This window comes from Nicotiana attenuata, unplaced genomic scaffold, assembly GCF_001879085.1.
Source record: "Nicotiana attenuata strain UT unplaced genomic scaffold, NIATTr2, whole genome shotgun sequence".
Lineage (NCBI taxonomy): Eukaryota > Viridiplantae > Streptophyta > Magnoliopsida > Solanales > Solanaceae > Nicotiana > Nicotiana attenuata.
In genome coordinates, this window is record NW_017672947.1 from 114,746 (window position 1) to 126,604 (window position 11,859).

The 11,859-nt window shown below is 34.8% G+C and overlaps 1 protein-coding gene across 1 annotated transcript; it reads right to left on the reverse strand.

The window, feature by feature from the left end:
* Positions 1-6,758: 6,758 nt before the first annotated feature.
* On the reverse strand, positions 6,759-7,802 carry LOC109215007 (serine/threonine-protein kinase HT1-like). Its single transcript, XM_019379003.1, has one exon. It carries the CDS (start codon positions 7,800-7,802, stop codon positions 6,759-6,761), a length of 1,044 nt encoding a protein of 347 aa, XP_019234548.1.
* Between the last annotated feature and the right edge of the window lie 4,057 nt (positions 7,803-11,859).

Here is an 11,859-nt window from a genome sequence, read left to right on the forward strand (position 1 = left end):
GCTTTACATATTCTGAATAAGTCATATTTATAACCTGATTAACCATGGTCCTTGATGATAAGTGAATTTTCGAAAATTTATATTGATGGTTAAGCTGAGTTCTTACAGGGTTCAAGTAAGTAAAAAGCACAGAGTTTGTCATCATCAAAAAGGAGGAATTTATTGTCCCAAGTAAAGCTGTAGTTTTGAAGACTGACAAAAGAACTCAGATATGGAGCAGGTCCATCTGGTGAAGCACAGTCATAATCAACCCAAACATGTGAGACGCACGTGAAGGAAATAAATCTAACTTATTTGAAGTAATATCTCCTGATCTGATCGAAAAGGTTGCATATTGGATAAGGAGAGAAAGACCCCTTACTGTTACACCCCGCAATATTACGTCAATATTACGTCCCGCAGTATTATATTACGACAATGTTATGCTCTGCAGTAATATGTTACGATGATGTCACCCTCTGCAGTAATATATTACGGTGATGTTACGCTTCGCAGTAATAAGTTACGACAGTGTTGCACCCTATAGTATTACATTACGGTGATGCTACGCGTTGCAGTAATAAGTTACGACATTGTTGCACCCTGCAGTATTGTACGTTGAATTTGTCGTAAGGTAATTGACATCAGTCCAAGGAAAAAATTATTTTGGGATTATAAGGATCATAAGTGATGAGTAAATTCGTGAAGGTAAGAGGGTAAGTAAAATCGAAGAAAACGAATTTTGTCTAAGTTTGGCATTTTGGGATAAAATACGGCCCGAGCTAAAAATATCCGGTATTTATAGACTAGTGCCATACAAGATACTACATGATCATGATAGTAAGGTGTATAAGGTATGTGAGAAGTGGGTAATATTTTAAGTAATTTGTGATAATTTTTAAATTATGCGGGTAATAGATTAATTACCGGGTAACGAAATATTACCCGATTAACTAATAAGTGGATAAATTTAATCAATTACTCCAAAGGGTAACGTGGCAGCTCTCCCTTAGGATAAGGTGAGTCATTAATTAACTTTACATGTGTCAAAAGTTGAGGTTTCAAAGTCTTATCAACACTTTGTTGTGAGATTTGTCAAAAAGTGATACAACATTTCTCTTAAAGATCAAAAAGGACCATTTCACCTTCTGCCTTAGACAAAAACGTGAACAGAAGCAAATCATCTCAATTCTAAGCAATTTTCATCCAAGCCTCACTCCAAAAATCAGATCAATTCAACGTCAAGCCAAACTTCGTTCATTCAGTTCAAAGAAAAAAAAACACAGAATCTTAAATTCAATTTTTGGGTCTAAGTTCAAGCCACGGTTGGAAATTATACGGAGTTGTTCCTACTCCAGGTATGTTAAGGCCCTCCCTTCTTTCTTTTGGCATGGTCCAAATTATATTGAAGAAACGAGCAAATACACAGATTCTATAAATTGCTCTATTCATAGAAATAGTATGGGTGTCTATATTCTTGATTCCCCATGAGAATTATTATTATCTTCTGTTCATGGGTCTCAGAATAATACGCAGTTGGAAAGGTTTATCTGGAAGGAATATCGAGATTATTATGTATTTTTCATGCATTTCACTCTTTTATACATGTGCATTGACCCATGACCAGATGGCGTTATATACGCATATATATGTAAATATATGTATATGGGATATGGGAAAAAGCTACGGCGTTAAAAATGCACCACCACCTGATCAGCTGGTATATGATGATGATGTTGCCCACAGTGGCTGAAATATGATTCAAACGGCGTTATATACGCGTATATATGTATGTATATATATGTATATGGGATATGGGAAAGGTTATGGCGTTATATACGCACCACCACCTGATCAGCTGGTATACGATGATGATTTTGCCCACAGTGGCCGATATGATATGATGGGATGCCCTCAGAGGCTGATGATGTTATGAAACATGTGCCCATGCACGACATTACATTCATACGCATATGCATGACGCTAAAAGTAATTTATGATTTACAAAGTTGTTCAGACTTACAGGTTGAGTCATGTACTCTTATTTCTTCCATGTCTCTTATGTACTTATTTATGTGCCTACATACTCGGTACATTATTCGTACTAACGTCCCTTTTGCCTGGGGACGCTGCGTTTCATGCCCGCAGGTCCCGATAGACAGGTAGAGAGCCCTCCAAGTAGGCTATCAGCTCAGCGGAAGATGTTGGTGCGCTCCATTTACTTCGGAGTTGCTTGTTTGGTTAGTATGATTTAGACGTGTATTGTTTGGTATGGCGGGACTCTATCCTGACGTTTATGAAATTTATCTACTCTTAGAGGCTTGTAGACATATGTCGTATACGTGAAAGATTGTACGGCCTTGTCGGCCTATGTTTTGAGTTTATAAATAATTATGTTGGCCTATTAGGCCCGTATGTCACGTGTATATGATGATGTAATAAGAAAGATACATTACGTTGGTACTCGGTCGAGTAAGGTACCGGGTGCCCATCGCGGACCATCGGTTTGGGACGTGACACTTACACGAAGAGAACTCAGTTTAGAAAGAGGATAGTGTTAGAGTATGAGATCAACTAGAACTCTTCTACCATAGAAGAGTAGCGTCTGTATCCCAGTCAATCTCTAATTACTAACCCATTAAATATTAGTGTTGTTCTCTTTTACTGGTAATGCACATAAGCAGAAGTTAAACGTGAATTGAGATCAAAATAGCAAGGCAATTTTGCAAGCAATTTATGTGTGATTCAAGCGTGCAATCCTGAAGCTACTTGGACCAGATAGAAGAACCGATTCCAAGTGCCTATCTTTTATTCTAGTTCAATTGTAGTAGGCGATTTTACATTGTACCTTTCAACTTTTATAGAAGCAATTGTATTAGGTACTTAGAGTGTTCAAGTTAGAGTTAACTTGAAGTTGTCGCAACAGTTGAGGTTGTGTGCCACAACGGGATTAGAGTTAATCCTAGGTTTACAAAGAGTTTTTGTAAATGTAGTTTTTGGCTCGGTGATTTTAGTGGAAGTTTAGGAAAATCCTACTGAGTAGTAGGTCGTGGTTTTTTTACCTTTTGAGCCAGGTGTTTTCCACGTAAAAATCTCTATGTTCTTTATTTTCTTTACTCATTATTCCGCAAACAGTAGTAGTTGGAACATATATAAGAACCAGGTCCTTCTATAATCAAGTTAAGCGAAAATTGGGTATCACACAAATCACCCTCCCCCTCTTGTGTGGTATTGAAGTATAAAACATCAATTACGCCTCTAAACATTCCTTCTATCTTTGATGTACGGTTGATACCTTTCCTTGTTGAATCTTGATCCCCAGTCTGTGTCCCTCGGGGGCTTGGCTGCGAATCTGTTCGGGTGAACTGAGCCCGAGGGGGCTCCCAACTGGTCGTCCTCGACCCTAATTTTTGACTGATACCGGTTGTGCACATCCGACCATGTTACAGCTGGATATTCGATCAAGTTCTGCTTTAGCTATCGAGATGCTATCGAACTTCTTTCATTCAAACCTTGCATAAAGTTCTGAACCGCCCAATTGTCGGAGACCGGTGGTAATTCCATCCTTTCCATCTAAAACTGGGACACGAACTCCCTTAACATCTCGTCAACCTGGAGACCAGTGGTAATTCCATCCTTTCCATCTAAAACCGGGACACGAACTCCCTTAACATCTCGTCATCCCTTTTTTTTATTTTGAAGACATCCGATTTTCTCGTTGCCACCTATATGGCCCCGGCGTGTGCTTTTATGAAGGCGTACGCCAGCATAGCAAATGAATTAATGGAGTTAGGAGCTAAGTTGTGATACCAGATTATAGCTCATTTTGATAATGTTTCTCCAAACTTCTTTAACAATACTAACTCGATTTCATCATCGTTCAAGTCATTTCCTTTGATTCCACAAGTGTATGAAGTAATATGTGCATTAGGGTCAGTTGTTCCATTATATTTTGGTATATCGGGCATGCAAAACTTCTTGGAATGGGCATTGGAGCCGCACTTGGGGGAAAGGTTTTTGTATGAACTTTTTTAAATCCAGTCCTTTCAAAATCGGAGGTGCTCCTGGTATCTGGTCGACTCTTGAATTGTATGTCTCCACCTTTTTGTCATTTTCTTCAATTTTATTTTCGCCGGACTCGATTCTTTTAGTCAGTTCTTCGAGCATTTTCATAATAGCGGGATCAGTCCTCGAGCCACCTTCACCGGGCCTCTCTAGCGCCGGTTCGTTCACTGGTTCAGTAGTGTTAGGAGTTCTGTTTTGGCTCCGAATTTGAGCGATGGAAACTTGTTGAGCTTGCAGCATCTCGAATATCACCTGGAGGCTGACTCCTCCTTCTTCCAATCCTCGTGTTTCCTGTCCTCCGGCTCGGGCTTCCCTGTGTGCATTCCTCACGGGGTCTGTGCCTGCGTCCGTGTTCAGAGCGTTGTGCGAACTGATATCAACTGGCTCCACGTTTGGCACTCCCCCAGAGTTTATGGGTGGTACACCAAGCCCTATACCGCTGTTTTCTCCGAGTCCTTTGCTGACATGCTCTAGTGCGTTTTGTGCTAGACATATTTGGCCTAAAATCAAAAGATCTTTGACAAGAAAAAGTGTGAAGAATAACGTGTGTTATCATAAAACTAGTACTAAAATAATCACTATTATCTCTGCCGTCGATGTAGGTCGTGCCAGGCCTTCGATCAGCTTCCTCGAGGTAGGTGTCCCTTAGCCGGATCTGACCTCCACTTCGAGTCTCCCGGACTCGGACCTATAGCCCAATTTAAGACTTCAAAATCATGCTTCTCGATTTTGACCGCATACAATCATATATTATAAAACTTTATGGTAAAAATGATTTTCAAGAAACACTAACATTCTAAAAATGTTTATATGTTTATAAGGGTGTGGCCCGGTAAATACTTACCTACACCGGTTGTTTACACCAAACTAACACTGATCAATGCAAAGAGTTGGTCTCAGGTTTGAATTCCAGTAAAGACACTTTTTCATTTGTCCAAACTTTGGTGGCCTCGGTGCCTGTGTTGGTGGGATGTTGCAGTCTAGCAGGCTATGTTGCTCGGACTCTACAAATATCGTTGGGTGCGTTCCTCCAAAAGTAGTGTATTTTTGGAGGATCCGACACAGGTACGTGCAACAACATTTTGGAGAGTATGTGCAATATAACTAGCAAGTATCTATGGAGTTAGTCGAGATGTACGCAAGCTAACTCAAATACTACGATTACAAAAAAAAAATGTTTATATATTCTTATACCTGCGTGGATAAATCCTATGTCACAGAGTATATAATTTTGGTCATTAATCTTCCAACTTGGCATCATCATCAGCAATTATATTCCGTTACTTAAACGGCACTAATGAATCTTGATTAATCATAGTTTGTCAGGATTTAATTAAAGCAACTAAAATTGGTGTCAATTGATTTATTTGGCAATCAATGGTGGTTGGTCATATAGGGATAACATTTGTGATACAGTGGCAATCATAGAAGATACAGTTGGTCAAAGTAGAGAGGACCCTCAACCGACAATTGGAATGAACGTGATTATTTTTTTAATCAATGTATTAGCTCAATAATTCTAACTCGTGAAGCTGAAAATCTAATAGTGAAGTTTCAGCATTTCTAAATTTTATGGTTCGAATTTAAGACTTATAGTTAGGAGTGAGGAACCTTTATCATTCCGCTACGCCCCTAAATGGAGATGATTATATATTAAATATATGTTACGAGCAATTGGAAGCACTTTTCCATTGGAGAATTAGTGCTTCATATTTTAATTCATTGTTTACCCTCAAAAAAGATAATAATTGAATTTATACGCGATTTTAAGGATACATGATTTAACTTGGTACAGATTGAGAAAACAGGATTAGTTTGAAATTAATGACAGAAAATGAATGCAAACCACACAAGTTGAACAGTATTAGCCTTGAAGGTTAGTCACCCTGGAAGCTGAAATAGCCTCGATCGATGTCGGAACAGAATAGCAGGATAATGAGAACTAGAAATAACAGTGTATTGCCTTTGTGTTACAATGTCTATTACAAAGAGTCAGACCCCCTTTATATAGTAGGGGAGTCCTGCTTTAGATACTCTATAAAAGGTAAGAAATCCCATAATTTGCTAATTAATCGGTCTCTCATTGATACACACCGTGATATCTTACCGGTTGCGGATATTTCGGCCTTTCGTTATTAGATCCGATGATGCTTCTTCGAGCTTATTCGAAGTTGGGGTCGATTCCGGAGTCACGGGTTCGAAGATCTTGAAGACGCATGTTTTAACTTCGTACTTTGGTTCGATGGAACTCGGGATCGATCTTCAATCCATCACGTTTAGGTCTCCATCAGTCATGCAATATATGAGCCCGATTTTGACGGTATACATTCATAACATATGAAGAATAACATTGACACTTGTTTTTACCTTTTCTCACGTGTGTTAAACGATGGAACACTAGTGGGACGAGCACATTATTGTTTACTAGTATTAATTACTGTAAGATAAGCTTTTCAATATTTAAAAAAAAAACATATTTTTATGGTTTATATGAGAGATATACTTAGTTAAACGATTTTTTGCAACACATGTTATTAAATTTGGGACAGACCACAACATAAATTGTCTTGATTTATTTGCATTTAAAGAGATTTCATGTAACAATTTTTGTAACACTTGTATTAAAAAAGCTGAAAGAATGATTTGTACAAAAATTAAAATAATAGTCCTAAAACATATACAAGCTTCATAAAACAAAACCAACCTATTACACATTATAATCCTTTTCCTCTCATCAAACAAAAACAACCCTTAAACTCATTTTGTGCAACTAATTCAGATGTATCAATTGCTTCCAACATCAAAACCACCTCATGCATCTCTGGTCTCTTTTTAGGGTTTACATCCCAACATTTCTTCATTATATCAGCCAAAGCACTAGGGCAAGACTTTGGTATTTCAGGTCTTCTACCTTTATAAACATCAGGAGAAGTTTTAGAAATTGGAATTTGTTCAGGATATGGCATTGAACAACTATATATTTCCCATAAACAAATACCAAAACTATAAACATCACATTTATGATCATATGGTAAACAAGCTAAAACCTCAGGAGCCATATATCCCATTGTACCATTTTGACCTGTCATATCAATAGGACAAGTAGCTTCAACTCTAGAAACTCCAAAATCTATTATTTTTACTCTTCCTTCTTTGTCAAGTAGTAAATTCTCAGTCTTCACATCTCTATGTACAATTTTCTTTGAGTGAAGATAACTCAACCCTTTTGCAATATCTAACCCTAGTTGAATTACACAACGTAGAGGTAATTTCTTGACTTGGTTTTTAATAAGGTAGGATTTGAGTGTACCTTTAGGAACAAATTCTACCACAATGCAATATCCATGATCATCTTTTGTTGGACGACGTCGTTTAATATCGGGCACGTTGTTTTTCGAAGCTCCGATTAACTTAGCAATATTTGGATGATTTAATTTGTACCATATTGAAACTTCTTGTGTAAAAGCTTTTGTTACTATAGCTTTTCTATCTTCATCTCTCAAATCAAGTAATTTAACTGCAACTTCTTTTCCATTGTAAATTCCTTTGTAAACTGATCCATATGCTCCTTGACCAATAAGATTCTTGACCTTAATATTTTGACAGTTCAATTCCCATTCTTCTTTCTTGATTTCTTGGACTTTTGGTTCTTCACTTTCACAGCACTTAGGGTTGATAAATGCTCGATCTAAATGTCTTTGTAGCTGCTCATCCATTCTTCTTAAATCAATCTCTGCTCTAATTCTTGTTTTGGCCATCTTTGAACACAAAATGGTATTACCAAATAATTGTTTGGTTGAAGAAAAGAAGAAAAACTTTCTAGGGTTTTTATGTTATTTGGAGTTACTTTAGAAAACTCCTATTTATAATAAACTAACAATACTCCTATTTATAATAGTACAAAACCTATTTTGACTAGAATTAGGAAATCCTAATTAAACATGGATTAAATAGCTCGTAAAACCAAATCCTAGATAGTTTTGGTTTCCTACTACAATTTTCAATTAATTTTCCATCATATGTAGATAATTTGGAATTAGAACAAAACCTAATTGAACAACACGGACAAGAAGCTAAGGTTGTTGGAATTTAAACTCATAACACTAGGTTTACTTATGATCTTTTATTATTAAACTATTTGCTAATTAGAAACTAGCGGTAGTAAAGTGTAATTAGTAGGATCCAAGTTGATAGAGACACCCCAAATGGACCATGCAAATATCATCAATAATAATATTGACTAGATTGCCATCAAAACTTTGAAAAAAGATGAAATCTTTTCCACTAATAATGAAGGAATGGATTATATATATTGTCCATTTGCTATTAAACATATTATAAATCACGGTAATGTCTGAATGATTAACCCCATTATTTTGAGTAGCGTATAAAAAACAAACATTTGTTTTATGTTTTGTGACCATATTACATGGTGAGCGTTTGTTCGTATAATAAAGTTTTTTGACTTTTTCAAAAAGTTTTCAAAACTTAGACCCGTTTGTCCATAATTTTTTTTTCCACTTTTAGATTTTTTTTCAAAAATTTGTTTTTTTCCAAAAATATATTTGTTCATAAAATTTTGCACATTTTTGGAAATTTTTCGAAAATGAGTTTAAGATCACTTTTTAAATTTTTTTCCATACTAACAACACTGCAATATTTTTTCAGTGAAATGCATGTCCCAACATAATTTCAAATTCCAAATACTATTTTTGAACTTAACTCCAAATACTATTATTTTTTCAAAAAAAGAAAATTACAATTTTTATGTCCAAACGCCTACTTAGTTGTTTAATTTATACAAAATCTTACGTAAGTAAATAAAATACATTACTTCTGTGATAGTTTAAACTCTTAAATAAATTAATTACACTTCAACACATGTATATCAAGTGCTGAGTTGAAGTCTCAGTGTCTCACACATTACTTGTATAACAAAAAAATATTTAACGTGATAATTCAAGAAAGAAAATTCAAATTCGTATATAAAAGAAATATTCCAACTTTATCTCACGTTTTTCTCGTGCAACAAGAATATTTGAATGGTCATTGTTGTTGTCATAACTCTGTACTCCTATTATGTCTCATGTTAGATATATAAAACACACAAATTTTAATATTACTTCAAAATCTTCAGAAAAAGGAATAACATTTTAAAGTGAATTTTTAAACGAGTTTTGCATATTTTTGTGCAATTTTAAACAGAGAGGTAACTGTTTAGAAGCTAGAAAATTTTGTGGGAAAATTATATTTGGTCACTCGACCAAAATTATTTACAGCCCTAAGCAATATATATAGGGCGAGCAGCTAGTTAAATTGATTTTTGAAGAATTAACCTGAATAGTCGCTCATCCAGCCGCTTAAATTAAAAATAGCCGAAAAATGTATAATATATTTATTATCTTTATATAATATTTGTATAACTATTATATAATTTATGTATACCATAGAATACAACGGGATACATTGAAATACAATGAAAAGAAAGACAGTGAACACAATGAAATACGTGGAATACAGCGAGATACATTGAATTACAATGAAAAAAAAGACAATGAATACAATGAAATACATGAAAATACAGTGTAATACATTGAAATATATTAATAGAAACTCAAGTTGCTCAGCCCCAAACTCCGTCGTCTTTGTTCAAGAACAAACCCTAATTTCTGGCGAATCCGCCGTCGAGCAAAAACCTTAAATCTCACCAAAAAGGCCATTCGTATTCAATCAAGTGCCCTTCGTATTTGATCAAATAGGAAGGGCCCTTCGTAACAGAATATCAAGTTGCTTATGAACCTTTGTATTCAATCAAGTGCCTTTGTTCTTGTGAGCAGAGTCGAATCCTTTTCACAAAAACAATAAAGAATCTGCTATTGCACCAAAAAAAATATCTGAGCTTTTCCCAAAAAAACTCACTTTTGCCAGAAAGAGAAACTTTATGAGTTAGTTAGGGTTCCGATAGAGTGAAGGATGGCGAAACCGGCGAGTCCAGGCGGCGGCGGTGGCGGAAGCCATGAGAGTGGCAGTGAGCGGAGCCCTCAGTTGTGTTTTCAAGGAATATTGGGGGAAAAAGAATGGCATGTATCAAAGTAGAGAGAGAAAGAAAATAGTGTAACTGAATAGCGTATTTAGTGGCTTAGGGGTAAGAGGTAACCAAAATTAAATTTTTTGCTATAAACATTAAAAGGTATCTATAGAATACAATTTTTTTAAGGTATTTATTTAAAATAAATAAGGTGTTAACCTTTGCTATAGGAGGTAAAAATTCCAAAAAAAAAAGAACAAAATCCAGTGTTTCTCTGAATCTCTCCTAAACAAGCATATATTATTAGTAATGTTTGGAATGTAATTTATGGCTTGTTTGCTTTAGATCTGAACTTTTACGAAAAAAAGAATATTTACGAAAGAAAAACTAATATCCTAATTCTTTTCTTTTCTACATTACAAGTTTCTTTCTAAAAACTCCTCTCACTTCTCATATCCACCAAAAATAGGAAAATCCTCCTTCTTACAAATTTTCTCATGTATCTTTTTATATAGTAATCATTTACAAAGCGCTTTACTTTTTATACAACACCAATCTATGTCTCAATCTCAAATAAATTGAGGCCGGCTATATAAATTTTTGCTTCTTCATTCAAGTTCAATTTATACCACATAAAATATATCCCATAATGTTCCAAATAAAAGTTCTCTCAACTGTCTTTTTATAGTTCATTTTCTGACATTATCTCGAGCAACTATTAGCCAAACTACCACCGGTGTTAGTTAACTATATATTCAATGTGATCATCTGAAAAGACAAATTTTTGTCTAAATATTGTTATAATCTGAAAATAGTTCTATATTAGTTAACAGAAATTAATGAGATTATGTGCTAACTATTTTTATAGTACCCTGTACCCTTGTCCCTAGAGTTTTTGATATTAGTATTTGTTTTTTATGTTATTGTGCAACCTAAAAAGTTTAAATTTGTCATCATTTGTTCCGAATTGAAATTTTCAAAAGGAAATATCTTCATGTCATGATTTGACCAGTTATATCTTTTTTATTCCAATAGTAAAGTATTTAGCAAAAAAATCAGAATAAAATATTCAAAATAAAAAATCTAATTACTTTTATTTCTCACTGTAGATCAACTTTTGGTAAAGTTTAGAGCATTTCCTGTATTTTTATGTCATAAAAAGAAGTATATAATTTATCATCTCTAATGCCATACGTTAAAATTTTACGTAATTCTTACTATCTTTAATATTAATAGTTCTATCATCATGAGTTTAGTATTTACATGAACTTGTCACTATATCTTATATTCTCATTTCAAATTACTAGTCTCAGGGTACTGTTGCGGCCAAACGCACACGCAAGTATACGCGGTCGTCAAGTAATAAAGTGACTAAAAGTCGGATGTCGAACCCACGAGAACTTATGATCAACTATTAACTAAATTAGACTATCCTAATTATCTATACAAGAATTAAACCAAGAAGTATTTGATTCTAAACTAATTAAAATAAATAAAAACAAATAATGAACTTTGGACAGAGAAAGAGCATATTTTTATGATATCAATGTAATGAAAACGATCTAGGGTTATGGGCTATCTAACATTCCTATTGTATTCTTCAATTGAATTAACTAACTAATTTATCTAGTTTATTGGTTGACAGGGTTAATATTGCTCATAAGAATCTGTCAAGTTCTTTCGCCTATTCAAGCTAACCTAACTCCTATATGTCTATGGAATTAGAATCAACAAGAACGCATTTATAATTCCTGTAAATCAACCAAGCAAGGCAATTAGGTATATGT

Coding starts and splice junctions, on each gene's coding strand:
- LOC109215007 (XM_019379003.1), bottom strand. CDS start 7,802: ATGGCCAAAACAAGAATTAGAGCAGAGATTGATTTAAGAAGAATGGAT.